The sequence below is a fragment of the Artibeus jamaicensis genome, unplaced genomic scaffold, assembly GCF_021234435.1.
Source record: "Artibeus jamaicensis isolate MK-2021 breed Jamaican fruit bat unplaced genomic scaffold, CSHL_Jam_final scaffold_474, whole genome shotgun sequence".
Lineage (NCBI taxonomy): Eukaryota > Metazoa > Chordata > Mammalia > Chiroptera > Phyllostomidae > Artibeus > Artibeus jamaicensis.
The window spans coordinates 28,898,419-28,913,450 of NW_026522046.1; the positions used below are offsets into that span (position 1 = coordinate 28,898,419).

General features: G+C 38.1%; 1 protein-coding gene across 1 annotated transcript in view; it reads left to right on the forward strand.

Annotated features, from left to right (window-relative positions):
- Nucleotides 1-12,381, forward strand: part of DHX36 (DEAH-box helicase 36) — a 36,049-nt gene extending 23,668 nt beyond the window's left edge. Inside the window, exons 18-25 of the mRNA XM_037140035.2 lie at nucleotides 548-721; nucleotides 867-953; nucleotides 1,882-1,965; nucleotides 4,286-4,385; nucleotides 4,478-4,568; nucleotides 7,484-7,604; nucleotides 8,275-8,427; nucleotides 8,755-12,381. Coding sequence (XP_036995930.2) covers nucleotides 548-721; nucleotides 867-953; nucleotides 1,882-1,965; nucleotides 4,286-4,385; nucleotides 4,478-4,568; nucleotides 7,484-7,604; nucleotides 8,275-8,427; nucleotides 8,755-8,940 — 996 coding nt within the window. The 3' untranslated portion in view covers nucleotides 8,941-12,381. The remainder of the gene's footprint in view (nucleotides 1-547; nucleotides 722-866; nucleotides 954-1,881; nucleotides 1,966-4,285; nucleotides 4,386-4,477; nucleotides 4,569-7,483; nucleotides 7,605-8,274; nucleotides 8,428-8,754) is intronic.
- Nucleotides 12,382-15,032: the final 2,651 nt, after the last annotated feature.

Below are 15,032 nucleotides of genomic sequence, written 5' to 3' on the forward strand. Positions count from 1 at the left end.
GGGACATAGCTGTGGAGAGTTGTGTGGTGCTCAGGAAATTGGCCTGTTTACGGTAGAGATGGACAAGCAGAGGGCCTTAAGCCCTCAGCAGGATGATGTGTCCTGTCCCAAATGAAATTGAGAGTCAGTCTTTATGTAATCATTTGCAGGCAACAAAATCTTGAAAAGGCCAGCAAATCCTTGACAGGAGTAGGGGCTGGAGCCCACATTTAAAAACAAAATTTTTGTGAATTATAGCATTCCCATACAGGATAAAAGAGCAAAACAAAAATGGCCAGGTTAATGATGTACCACAAAGTGAGCACTTTGTCATCATTACTCTTGTCGAGAAGTAAGAACATTCCAGTATCCTAATGTAATGCCTGCCTCCCACCCTCTCCCAATCCCGTCACTGCCCCTCAGTCCCAAGATAACTTCTACAGGCACTGAACAGTATTAGGGTATTTGGGCTTCAGAGTGAGGTTCCTTTTTTTCTAAGCAAACTAAAATTAGGTTTAATTGTGATGCTTAATAATGTCTGTTTTAAACATAAACTCGTCCTCTACAGAACGCTTTGGATAAAGAAGAAGAATTGACACCTCTTGGAGTCCATTTAGCACGATTACCAGTTGAGCCACACATTGGAAAGATGATTCTTTTTGGAGCTCTGTTCTGTTGCTTAGACCCAGTACTTACCATTGCTGCTAGTCTCAGCTTCAAGGATCCCTTTGTCATTCCATTGGTAAGAGACAAGAGAAAGGCTAGGGATTTTTATGTACACATGATAGTGGTGGCTTAGATAATGTTTTTTTATTAGCGTTTATCATTAGAACGTTCTAATATGTAGTCAGAACTATTTAATTTTCCTTGGTCTGTATTTTTTTAAGGGGAAAGAAAAGGTTGCAGATGCAAGAAGAAAGGAATTGGCAAAGGATTCTAAAAGTGACCATCTGACAGTAGTGAATGCGTTTGAGGTAAAAAATAACTTGTGACAGTTTATTCACATGAAAAGCTGATGATAGAATAGGAACCTATTTAGCTTTTTAAATCTATATTTCATAGGTATGAGGAATAAATTGCTAAGTGAGAATGTTTCAAATGAGTTGAACATTTTAAAACATTTCATTTTTAAGTTTAATAGCTTTTTAAATTTTTACACTTTTGGAAAAGAAGTCTCTTTTTGATTTGATAACAATTGAGCAAATGAACAATTTATTTTAATATTTTATTTGCTATTCACTTGTATCTGTCTTACTGACATTTCATGAGAGAAGGTCTCTCTGTTCATTAATAAACTATACCTATATTCTGACTTAATATTTAGTTAGAGCATTATAATCATATACATTACTCAGAAGACAGACATTTTCTGTTCTCAAAAGCCAGGTGTATCAGAGGATAAACATTTATTAGCCATCTTTACAAAATTTAAATGTAATTTGGTTTATAGCGACAGCAACGTCTAGACTCAGTTTTGTACTACATGGTATGGAAAAGTTTTTTTCTTTGAGCTAATTCAGTATTACTTTTCCCCTTTCTCCTTCTCTAGCTAAAAAATAAAAGTCATATTTGTGAAGTTGAAAAACATTTGATAGCATTGAAATTTTTAACAGTTCTCATTTACTACATTATGTACAGTATGATGCCATTTTGTACAAAATACGCAATATATTACTTGGTAACTTGTACAAAGTTCAGAAAATTCAGTGCTGGTTACCACAAAAATTGGGACCATGGGGAGGTGTTTTTTGTTTCATTTGTTTAGTTTATAAATTTCAAAATTCTGTGACCTTTTTACACAGAAAACATCAGTGGAAGATTAAACTTTTATCAAAATGAAGACAGACAAGTAGTCTTTGGGGAAAATATATAAATGGTTTCCTTCATTTCTTTGCCCCACAGGGCTGGGAAGAAGCTAGGCGACGTGGTTACAGATATGAAAAAGACTATTGCTGGGAATATTTTCTGTCTTCAAACACATTGCAGGTAATGGCGAATGTTTTGGAGTGATTGTTATACATATTAGATTAGAGAATACATGTATGCATTTTGTACAATTAGATTAGTAGCAAAAGGTTAATTGATTGTGTGAATTTTTCTCATGAAGTTGGTTCATTCAAAATTTTTATTAAATCAACTGCAACAAAACAGGAAAAGATGTATAATATAATAAACAAAAAGCTAATGGCTGAGAAAAGATGCAAGGGTCTAGATTATAGCAAAAAAAACACAGCAAGGCTCAGTTACTGTTCTGGCACTTACCCTCTAGTTGACATTTTGATAACTCAACCTGAACATTTTCACAAATACTCCTAAATTTTATTTTTAATATCAAATAGGGTGAATATCTTAAACTCTGAGGGTAGGTATCTTTAGCTGATTTCGTGTAGTGAGAGAACACTGGACAGGAGCATCTGTGAAACAGAGGAAAGTAATCTATAAATAGGGCAGATGCACTGAGTGGAGAAGTGATCGCAAGCCAATAGGAATAGGAATGTCCTCACTTTTCCCCGTTACGGGTACACTCCAGCTCTGCGTACTGGACGTTGAGCACATCTGCAAGAGGGTAAGAGAGTCGGGAATCCAGCATATTTACCCCAGAGTGCCCAGGCCTTAACCAAATGAAAAGAAGGATAGTGGCAGCTCTGAAAGATGCTATAGTCAAAGGACAAAAGGAGTGGAACACAGCACATCTCAGCAGAAAATGCCTCACAACTGCTTCATAGTAAAGAACAGTTGCAGAATATGAATTCAGTGAAACTACTGTAAGAAAATAAACCCATGGGATGAGTGAGAAGACTGCTGCACTAAGAAAAAGACCAAAAGAACTATAAGGAACAAAATGGACAGCCCTAAAAGCAAATGATTGCCATAGAAGAGGAGGCTTAAAGTAATCACAGTTTATGGATGCAGCTGCAGAAGGAAAATGTTAATGAGTGAAAAGCTCATAGGCAGGAAGACAGGACCGATTCATCATAAAGATAATAAATGTCTGTACATGGAAAATTCAAGTGAGATTAAATATCTATTTGAGAGATGTGTAAAAACATTTTCCTGAAAAAGAAAAAATGAAATGAACCGCCGAATACGAGAATGTGGCTGAATCCAAGTGTTGCTTGAAAATACTATATTCAGTAAAGATACTAAAATATAAAGACAAGGGATAGGCATTCAAGAGAGCACTTGAAATACTGCGCCCATGAGCTGTTCTTATAAAATTCACTGGCACTGAAATGCTGCCAATTAAGAGAGAGAGAGAATGCTCCATCAGTGGGGCTGTACACTGAAATCATTTAAGCGGCACCGAGTACAAAACAGGGACAGGAATTGTGGATATAGAATAGGATGTAAAGGTTATTACCCTGAACAGTAAAAACATAATGGTAATGAAAACTAGGAGGTGACCAGAAAGTCAGCTGTAAGAGAAATTAGGTGGGGAAACTCAAGTCACACACAATCAGTAAAAGGAAGATACACTTAAATATGACCAGTGTAGAACTCATCTAGTTCAGTGTCATTTCTGTTCTTTTACAACATTGAACTAGAATTAATTTAAAAAGTAGTTTCTACACAGTTATCCCATTGTTGAGATAGTGTTTCTTTTCTACCTCTTCTGCCTTGGATCTACATAAGTGTTTGCAGTACTCTTTCTTGGTAGATGACTTTTCTGACAGTATTGTTTAGAAAAGTTTGTTCACTCATAGTTCTCATTATTACTTGATGCTTTATAATGAGCCATGCATCATTTTATCCACATAGTGATTTTCCTTAAAAATAAAAAATGGCCTTCACTTTTGTGCCAGTAAGCTACAGTAGTTAATTTTCAGTGGTAGAAATGTGGATGGATGTTGGCTATTTTCTTTGTACTTTTTCTCTATTTCTTTCAAAATACGGGCTACAGAGCAATTTCGAAGACACTAGTCTTTTTGCAAAATGGAATAATCCTTAAACATCAGTGGTCATTTCCTACCACAGGCAGACCTTTTCTGTAGAAGATTGGATGATGACTGTTAGCCTCATAGGCCATGCGGTCTCTTTTGCAACCACTCATCTCTGCCATGTGGTGCCAAGCAACCATGGATAATATGTAGGTGAATGGGTGTGGCCGTGTTCCAGTAAAACACTGTTGACAAAAACAGGTTTCTATAAATTTTGTAATCTGCCATCCTCTGCTCTTAAACATCACGTTTTTGCAAAAGTACTTTATAAAGCCGGAAAGCTTACAGCTAAGTTTATTTATGAATATGTGCTTTATAATGCCCATAAATCTGTGGAAGGTTTTCTAGTTCTGTTTGTTGCTCTCTAGATGCTGCATAACATGAAGGGGCAGTTTGCTGAGCATCTCCTTGGAGCGGGATTTGTAAACAGTAGAAACCCCAAGGATCCAAAATCTAATATAAATTCAGGTAAAGCAGAAAACACAGTGTCAACAACTTGCTGCTCTTGTCTGTTGTGTCAGTATTTTACTCTTTGTTCTCTGCCTCCCCATCCCTAATAGATAATGAGAAGATAATTAAAGCTGTCATCTGTGCTGGTTTATATCCCAAAGTTGCTAAAATTCGACTAAATTTGGGTAAAAAAAGAAAAATGTAAGCATTGAAGATTATTATGAATTGTAATTGTCTCCTTAAACTTTTGAAATCCTATAATGCAATAGGGCTCATATTGTACATTTGTTCCTACTCACACCGGGGCCGAATTCTCGTTCTTTTTACTTTTGATCATTTAAGAGAAGGCAAACTGTAAGCAGAGGCATCACTTTCCCTCACAGCATACCCCTGGCATCAGCTGTCCATCACCCATTATTCGCAAAGCATATTAGTAAGTATAATAGTTTAAACATGAGAAAGCTAAACTCATTCCAGAAGTTCAAGGACCTGATGTGAGCAGTGGACATTTGCAGTCATACTGTATCAAACTCTGAGTAAGACAGCCATGTTAAACTTGAATAAACGTAAAACTTTTTAAGTGCCTGAAAAGAGAAGAAAAACAATGCCAGATAAACATTGCTTAGAATAGATTTCAGGGGTTTTTTTCCTCTTACAAAGTAGGTAATTTTGTAATTTGTCTCTGAATAAAATGGTGATTTTACTATTGTGAAAAATAAAGTAATGACTTTTAAATACATATACAAATAGTAGTAATTGGAGAGAACATGGTCTATTTTTGCCTAATAAAAGCTAGTGAGGAAAGAGAGAAAGTCAAAGTCACAAATGGCCAGTGTCAGTGAGTCGTTGCCATCCTTTTGAAGGGTGCTCTAGGTCAGCAGTCATTAAAACAGTCACCGGCCCAGTGGATCCATAAGTGAGAATTTTAACTGGAGGTATATGGCCTAAGGAAGTAGTTCTAGATTTTAAAAAAACCCCACAAAACTCTATTTTAAACAACAACAATGTCGAATAGCAGTGGGGAAATTACGGTTTTATGATGCCATATTATATTTTTCTGGTAGGTGGGCATATAAAGTAGCCATTGTGTAGTAACATGGAATATTTGAAGTGACATTAAATGCAGAAACTGTATTCCCTGTGATTATGAAAACATAGACCTCAAAGATAAAGCACAGGCATTGTGCCCGGGCATTAGTTTTTGCCCCTGGGGAGATCCGGCAGTGGGGACCTCGTGGCTGTTGTAATTGTGGCGGTGCTGATAGACTGAGGCCGAGGGTGCTGTAAGGCGTTCCACAGTGTAGGGGCGTCCTCCACAGCAAAGAGTCCGGTGTGTTAAAAACGCTGAGGCTCAGAAACCCTACTCTCACATGTAAGATTGTGGGTAACGGGAATTTTAACCATTGTGTCTGGATTATACACAGTTTTTTAGTGTTCAGGTATGTTTCAACATCAGTACTTTGTCAAGTTCTTCATGTGTATCCCTAACTTGACAGGTACTGTATCAGAGAAACTCTTTGAAATATAAATATTTTATATATCCCTCTGCCATCCTTGGAAGGCTTTATGAAAATTTTTTTAGAAAGTCCTCTTTGGATTGGTGCTTTATTTTGGTCCAGACCAGGGGCCGGCATATTTTGGCATGCTGGCCAAACCCTAGTTGTGCACATTTGTACTGGAACATGGCCGTGCCTGTTTGTACCTGTTGTCTGTGTCTGCCTCTGCTTCCCTGGCGGCCTGGAGTCATGCCGGAGATCACAGGGCCCACAAAGCCCGGAACATTCTCTCTGCTCCCGAACGGGCAAGTCTGTGAGGCTCCGCTCCTGGACTGCAGTAGGGCTGCAGGGCGGCTTTGGTTAAGTGCAGGGAGGAAAAGTGATGTCTGAGTTTATTCTGAGTAACGGCTATGATATTGATAGAAGTATTGCGAGTTCCTAGAAGCACAAAAAAGAAACTTTCCCATGATTTCACTTACATGTGAAGTCTAAAGAACAAAATAAATCAATAAAATTGAAACAGACTCCTAGACACAGAGAGCCGACTGGACTGGTGGTTGCCAGAGGTGAGGAGAGGGGTTGGGGGACTGGGTGAAAAAGGGGAAGGGGTTACCAGGCAGAGACTGGCCGTCACCGGGGTGTCAAGGACAGCTTGGGAATGGGGTCAGTAATGCCGCAGTCACTGTCTGCTGCCAGGTGGTACTGGAAATATTGAAGGGGAATGGCGTAAAGTGTGTGATTATCTAACCACTAAGCTGTACACTTGAAACCACTACAAAATAATATTGAAAGAAAACTACAATTGAAAAATAAAATAAAACTAACATCTGAAAAAAAAACCAAATATGATCAGTGGATCAGCAGCTTTTATGTCACCTAATACAGGTCATTAGTCTTGAGTATTTAAAAATAAAACACCACCCATCTCCCCGTTGAATAATATTAAAAACCCCTACAAATCGATATGAAAATTTTATGGCTGTCAGAGGAAAGGACCCTGGGACTGAAGAGACTGGCGTAGAGCTGTGTCAAAGCGCACGTGCTCCAGGTGCCCCTCTTCTGAAGGGGGCGTTGGAGGGAACGCGAGACCGCTTAGACGTAGTTTAGGTTTGTAAAAGTCAGTTGTGGCTAAAACCCCTTGTAAGTAATGCTTGTAGTTTTTTATTTTGTATTCATCTGGTTTATATTTAACCTGTGAAATGTTTTAATCCTTTCACAAAGTTATTTTTAAATTGAGGGCTATTAGTATCATTATTGACAGTATTACATATCTTGCTCCTTTGGTCTGAGTCATTTTGAACTACTTTAGCTGTTTATTCTTTGTCCTTCAGTTTATTCTTTGTCCTTCAGTAGAAACATAATTAAATATTTTGTCACCTTTCTAATGTGTCGACTAATTTATACCTTCAAGAAGAGGATTTGATACATGATTATAAGGATTTGATGTATTCACAGTGAGCTGATATTTTAGTAAAACAAAAAATTACTCCCTCAATAAATTTATAAATTTATATTGCAAAAATAAACCGAACCTAACCTGTGGAGCTTTTTTAAATTTGGGATTGGTGTGGAATTTCCCAGAATTTTTTTGGTAACAACTACATTTGAACTTTTTTAAAGGGTGAAAGTTTACACAAAAAATGATGGACTCGTTTCTATTCATCCTAAGTCCGTTAATGTGGAGCAGACAGATTTTCACTACAACTGGCTTATCTATCACCTAAAGATGAGAACGAGTAGTGTAAGTAAATATTTAAAATAATCATGGATATGAATGTCAGTGCTGTGTGTCTATAATTATATAGTTTTTATAATTTTAAACAAAATTTGTTCTATAAAAAATTTATGACATGAATTATAACTTCTTTAAGCAAGTAACATCTACTTTTAGCATGCAGGTCTGTCATGATCCATTTTTGTATTTTAATTGGGAGAGTTATTTGATTTGCATAATTTTCTTTCAAAGCATGTGTTCAGGAAATACTGGAATTTTCCGGTGTACAGGAGTTTACACTGTACAGAGAATTTTGTTGGCATGTTAGTGTACCTTATAGATATTGGTCAGAATGTTAAGTGTGATTCTGTTTTTATTTCTGTAAAAATAATTTCAACTACATTAGTGTTTTGCTTTGTCACTCAGAAAATATTTTGTTTAAAGAATAGTACTGTTGTTTGAATTGAAACAAATATAAAACTGATTTCTGAATTAATAAAGAATGGTTCATTTAAAATGTATTTTTTCAAACCTAGTCTCTGTAGTTACACTAGCATGTAACTACGTACTAGTGTATGTAGGATGCCTATTTTAGAAGGATTAATACTAATAAATTGGTACTGGTGATAATTATCGAGTTAATGTGGCAGTCATTCAGACTCTTCAGCGTGTTGATCTGCTTTCCTTCTCGTTGCAGATATACTTGTATGACTGCACAGAGGTCTCCCCGTACTGCCTCCTGTTCTTCGGAGGAGACATTTCCATCCAGAAGGATAATGACCAGGAAACGATTGCCGTCGACGAATGGATCGTCTTTCAGTCCCCAGCAAGAATTGCCCATCTCGTTAAGGTAACCGACTTTAAGTGTTTGTGGTTTTGTTTACAGGTATCACATATTTTGGAATGTTGCTTGATATTTTTCAGCAGAGCAAATAATGTTGAGAAATCTATTCATAGTTTTTCCAAATTGTTCTTTGAGTTAGTTACAGACCAACCATTGTAAGTGTCTTGAGACCAAAGTTTGGTTTCTTTAATTTTACTGTATCTTTACCAAATATTTCAGGTTTTTTTTGTATAATAGCTTGCTAAGTTGTTTCAGCTAGTCACTTATTTATTACATTGTTTTGTTGTGCATCTATCTGTCTTTGTTGAACTTGTGTAATTTTTCCAACCTTAGGAATTAAGAAAGGAACTAGATACCCTTCTGCAGGAGAAGATTGAAAGTCCCCATCCTGTAGACTGGAAGGACACGAAATCCAGAGACTGCGCAGTGCTCTCAGCTATTACAGACTTGATCAAAACACAGGGAAAAACCACTTCCAGGAACTTGCCGCCACGATTGCAGGATGGATATTATAGCTGACAGCTTTTCTGTGGCGGTCTGAAAAGCCAACTTGATGGCGATTTTCCACCATAGCTTAGCTTTTGGCTAAAGGCCAAACCCTGGGACGTGAATAATTGTCATGTGTAAGGTGGGCACCTTTAGTAGGCAGTGAAGACTTACTGTGCATGAGTTAGCTGTGTTACCTGTAGCTGTTATAAATACACCATAAAAAACAATGTGCTCTCTGATCACACACTGTTGTGGTCACGGCCACACTTTGAGTATTTCTATTATGTGTATTGAGTGTTGCACCACTTGAGAAGTTCCTTTGTTCTAAGAAACTGATTTTTCTGCCCATAATGAGTAGTGAGTATAGAACCAGTAAAAGTCGAATGCTTAGCCAAAAATCAGTGTCAAGTAGGAATTTGAACACAGCCACATTTTTTAAACGAAAAATCTATCAGAGGTTCATTTGTTCTAATAAAACGCAGTATTTAATAAAATGTACTGTGTATAAATCTCAGCTAAATTTTTGGCTTGATTTCTACACCTCCAGCGCCCCCCTCGGCTTACTCGGCTTGCAGTCTCTGCAGACTGTTCACGCCCTTTTCCACCACGTTGTGCAGTGCAGTGGAGCAGCTGGCAACCTGGGCGCGTGGGTCCGACCCCGAGTTCAGGCTCAGCTCGCACTTTCCAGACGTTTGGGGCCAGTTACTCTGCTTCTGTTTACATTTCCTTATCTGGAAAGTATAGTAACAATTTTAAGGATTAAATGTATTAATGTACACATAGTGCCTGGCATGTAGAGTAGACTCACTGAATCTTTACTATTCGTCCCTGAAATGTTTTTTATTAGTCCATTCTATGATACTTTTTTTTTTTAAATACTCCGTGCTCTTTTATCCTCTTGGCCAGTGGAAGTTAGTGTGATACGTAGTGAATGTAATGAGCCCTACCTGGCTGTGACGAGTACTGGTTATTAATCCAACAGCCGTCTTGCCCCTCCCTCCTTGTTTGTTCAAGTTCTCCCCCACTCTGCGGCCTTGTGCCCGGGAAGTCAGTCCTTGCACGATCTCGCTCCCCACGTAAGTAAACTGACAAGGCGTGGCTATGTGAGCCTATCCTGGGCAGTGGCAACTGAAAAGAGACCTGCAAAGGGCATCTGGGAAAGATTTTCTCCACTAAGAGACTTAGAAGAGGAAATTGTGCTCTCCATCTTCAGAGATTGTCTTGTCTGAATCAGGACTGCTGTCACCGTTTTGTGGTCCCAAGGTTAGCTCAGTGGGACGGGTGAAATCCTCCGTCCTGGATAGTGCTGAGCTGCAGAATTGTCCAGACTGCCTTTCCTGTACAGAGACACGGGAAACCTGTCGTTGAAATACAAACTGCTCGTCACTGAGCACTGTTTGCTGAATGTCTTTTTCTAGTTATTCTGTGATTTAACGGTTTGATCCATATGTTTTGATAAAAGATACAAAAGTACTGGATATACTGGACAAAGAAACATATCAAGACCAACCTGCTGTACCCTAAAAGCTACACATTTTATTGTGCCTTCCAATATATGCAAAGAAACCAAAGGAAAAGAGTATCTTGCGACAACTGGGATTTACTGAGAGTGCCGAAATGATCCGCTGACAGCACCGGTTCAGGTCCTGCTCTACTTTGGGAGTGTGTGTCGGCAGTCTGCCGTCGCCTTCCGGGTGTCGAAGGTCCCCTGTGCCCCAAGTCCATCCTTTCAGCTGGTCTCTCAAAAGTGACCTGCCTCTCACTGAATGCTTACATTCAGTCATGTCACAGTGTTGTAGCACGTTGGTTTTGCCCCTAAACTTGAGGTGACCATTAGGTCCTTGTTCTAAAGAGGGTGACTTGTTTTTGTTTTTGTTTTGCTTTTTTTATACACAGTTGGCCAAAATGGTCTTGGCAGAAAGCATTTTTAAAAATCTGTTAAAACACGATTACTAGTTAATTATTTCCATGTTTGCAAACCAATATTGAGTCTCCTTATATATGAGGAAAGTGTTCCTGATGAATTGTTTAATAGATGAGCTATTCAAAGAGATTAAGTGATTATCACCCCCAGTTTGTGGCTTCTCTGCAGCCAATCAGGAAGGAAGTTTTGATTGAAGGTGCTATTTTTGTTCTGTTTTTTGTTGTTGTTGTTTACAAAATAGCGTGTTACTGGGTTGAAAATGTATTCCCGGTCTGAGAACTATTTGTCATTTGGCAATTTTAAAGAATAAGGCATTAAAGAAGAAAATCTGTTTGCCTTACCATTTTGAGTGATCCAAGGATAACTCTTAAACAGAGAACCCTGAAACAAACTATCGGGGGGGAAAAAAGGAAACAAAAAACTGGATAATCGTTAAAAAGTGTCTAAGGAGTGAGTCCATGTGACACCTTCCAACTTAATTGAGTAGGGCAAAGCTCTGGATTTATTTATACCAGCGACTTCAGACTTTTCCATCTCATGGCGTATATAAACTACTAAAATTCTGTGCACACCAAAAAAATTTTTAAACCCACTGACCCCCAAAATAGGTACAATTTTGATTCATTCACACCAGAAAGCTATTGTGTTGGCTGTTCTTTTTTTTTTTTAACAATTCAGAGGAAGGTGTCAGTGCTCCTAAGTAGGTATTACAAATCTTAAAAATCTTGTGGCTCACCAGTTGAAAATTGCTGATGATACCAATTATTACAATTTATTTTCTCTTGCTGCAACCGCATTTTAGAAACAGTCCACCCTAAAAGTTAGAAATTATAGAAAAGCTTTAGGATTTTATTTTAGTACCCTCTTATCTGAAGTAAATGATAATTTTCCTTCCACTTGTTAGCTCTGCGTTTGCATATATTTCTAAGCACTAGCGATGGATCATGTGGTAGAATCATATTTATAATATGTTGTTTTTAAATAGCATTTTTCTGATTTTAAAACAATATATTCTCATTACAGGCTATTTAGAAATTTAACAAGCATTTTACCCATTTTGATATATCTACATACTCTTATGTATTAAGGTATTATATATTAAAATTAGCCAATTTAAGTATATGATTCTGTGATTTTTGTCAAATGTATGACAGTCATGTAATTGCTGCCACCAGAATCTTGATACAAAACATTCCCGTCACCTAAAAAATTTTCTTCTTTCTGTGGTCAATCCCCTGCTGCCCCCCAGCCCTGCCCCCCAGCTCTCCATTGGCACCCATTGATCTGCTTTTGGTCATGAGTGTTTTGCCTTTTCTAGAATTTCAAATAAATGGAGCCATGTGTAGCCGCTTGTGTCTGGCTTCTCTAAACAATGGTTTTGAGATAGATGTTGTTGCATGTATCAGTGATCCGCTCTTTTTTTAATGTTCAGTAGAATTGCATTGTGTGATTGTACCAGTTTGTTTATTCCCTCACCACTTGATGGGCCTTTGAGTCATGTTCAGTTTTTTATTTACTCTTATAAATAAAGCTGCTATGAACATGTATAGGAGTCTCGTGTGTAGAAGTTTTTATTTCTCTTCAGTAAATGTCTGATAAGTGTTGTTGTGTCATATGGGGTGGTTAACTTTACAGAAAACTGCCAACTGATTTCCAAAGTGGGTATGCATGCACTTTACACACCCATCAGCAACATGTGATGGTTCCAGGTGTCTCAGGCACTGGTACTTTCGGTTGTAATTTGCTGTGGCTTTGGCTCTTTTATCATACAGTGAATGTGCGGTTGTAGGTCCTTGGGGTTCATTTTGTATTTCTGTAACGATCAGTGATGAGCATATTTCATGTGCTTATTTGCTGTCTTCATGTTTTGATTTTCCACCTCATCATAGGTTAAGTAAGTAATTGGGGCTTTAGGGATATATCTGACTAAAGAGGATTCTTTATTAACTTTAGAGATGCAGAAAATTATTAATTCATTGATATTGAAAGTGGTAATGCCCTGGCTGGTGTGGCTCAGTGGATTGAGCGCCAGCCTGGTTCGGTTTCCAGTCAGGGCACACACCTCGGTTGCGGGCCGGGTTCCCCAGCTGGGGGTGTGGGAGAGGCAGCAGTGCCTTTCACACATTGATGTTTCTCTTCCTCTCTTGCTTCCTCCTTCCCCCTCTTTCTAAAAATAAGTAAAAAGAAAATGGCAAAATGTGCCACTCTTCAGCTGGTTAGTATGATGTAACGAATTAAGTCATTGTCAGCTGCATGCCAGAAGAGCATGAGTGGCAGGTGACTGGTGTCAAGAGGCTGCATATCAACCCTGATAAAGAACGGGGCGTGAGGCAGCATTTCTTGACGTGACGTGACGTGTATGTAGGCACTCGATGTGATGTGACGTGTACGTAGGCATGGGAGCTAAGGAAGACGGCAGACGTGGAAGCACCGCAGAGTCGATCTTTCCTCTGGATGACAATCCCGTCGGTCCTGCTGAGTCAGGAGACGCGTTTTATTACTTTTTTTATTTTTATTTTTTTAATTTATTTTTTTATTGATTATGCCATTACAGTTGTTCTACTCGTTTTAAATTGTGACCACCATTCTAGTTCTTCATTCTGTCTCATGTCTTAGTGGCCCAGGGTGAATTTTCAAGTGTTTTTTTTTTTTTTTCAAGGAGAAGATAATGACATATTTCTGAGTCCTTGGAGAGTGTATTATGTTACCTTCACACAACGAAGGCATCTTGAGGAATAAAATTCATTTTAGCAAAGCTTTCCTTTAATGAAACTGATTCCTTGGTGATTTTGATTTTTCTAGGCGTTTTAGCTGTATACCTTTTAGGTATTCTAATGCTTCCATTCACCCCATTTTCTTTTTAACAGCTCTTTTCTTGTGTTAAATTATTTAGTTTTGTTTCATTGTTCCTGGAAACCAACTTTTGATTTTAAGACACCAGATAGTTAACGACATTTTTGTGGGGTCTGGAATACAAAGAAAAATGGAGGCCATATACCAAAAGTCTTGGATAAAATATGTCCTGATCTGACAATTACACATTTATAACGACAAAATAAGAAATGGCAGATGAAACCTTGTTTTCTACAGCAGAGTCAGCCAAGTATCAAAGGTGATGTCTAGCCATAGTTTGCTTGAGACTATTAGCAAATATTTCAACATTTTCCAAATATTCTTTTTATAATGATACAGCCATGTTTTTTTCCTGTTTTTGTACCTGTTAAAATGGTGGATTGCACTGGTTGATATTCAGATATTAAGCCAGTCTTGCATTCCGGGAATAAACCCCACTTGACTGCAATGGGTAATAATTTTTGTATATTGCTGGGTATCTTTTAAGATTTTTGCCACTCTGTTCATGAAAGGTGCCAGTGTATATAGATTTTGTGAGATAATGCAGACCTCTAAGATAAGCTGGGCAGTGTTGACTTCCTCTTTCAGTTCTGGAGGAGATTGCATGAAACTGGTGTTAATTCTTTAAGTGTGTGGAAGACTGCGGTGAAACCATGCGCACCTGGATATTTTTTTTTCTGAAGTGCTAAAACTAAGAATTTTATTTACTGTATTTTGCCATGTACAACGCACTCCTGAGTATAACGTGCACACATCTTATGCACACTATACATGGGATTATGACGCCATTATTATACCCATGGTATGTAGTAATCATTCTTCCCATGTATAGTGTGCATCCTTATTTTCCCTTAAAAAAATTGGGCAAAAAAGTGCATTATACACAGCAAAATATGGTGCTTAGGAGTTGCAAGACTAAGGTACTGGTAGTTTGTGGTTTTCAATGCACTGGCCCATTTTAGCAAAGTTGTTGAATTTCTTTCTGTCAAGTTGTTTATCGAGGCTTTAGCCATTGTGAATGAAACTGCTGTAAACATTTGCGTACAGATTTTTGTGTGGACATGGTTTCCAATTCGTTTGGGTAAACACCAAGGACTGCGATTGCTGCATTACATGGTGTTTGTTTAGTTCCGTGAGAAACTGCCAAACCGTCTTCCCGGGGCTTCTGCCTTCCCCCAGCAGTGAATGCCAGTTCCTGTTGCTCCTCCTCCTCACCCAGGTTGGTCCTGTTGGGTCCTGGATGTTTGCCATTCGAATAGGTGTGTGATGGGAATCTCATTTTAATTAATGCACAACTTCTTAAATTATGTATTATCTTTAGCATCTTTTCATAGGCTTATTTGCC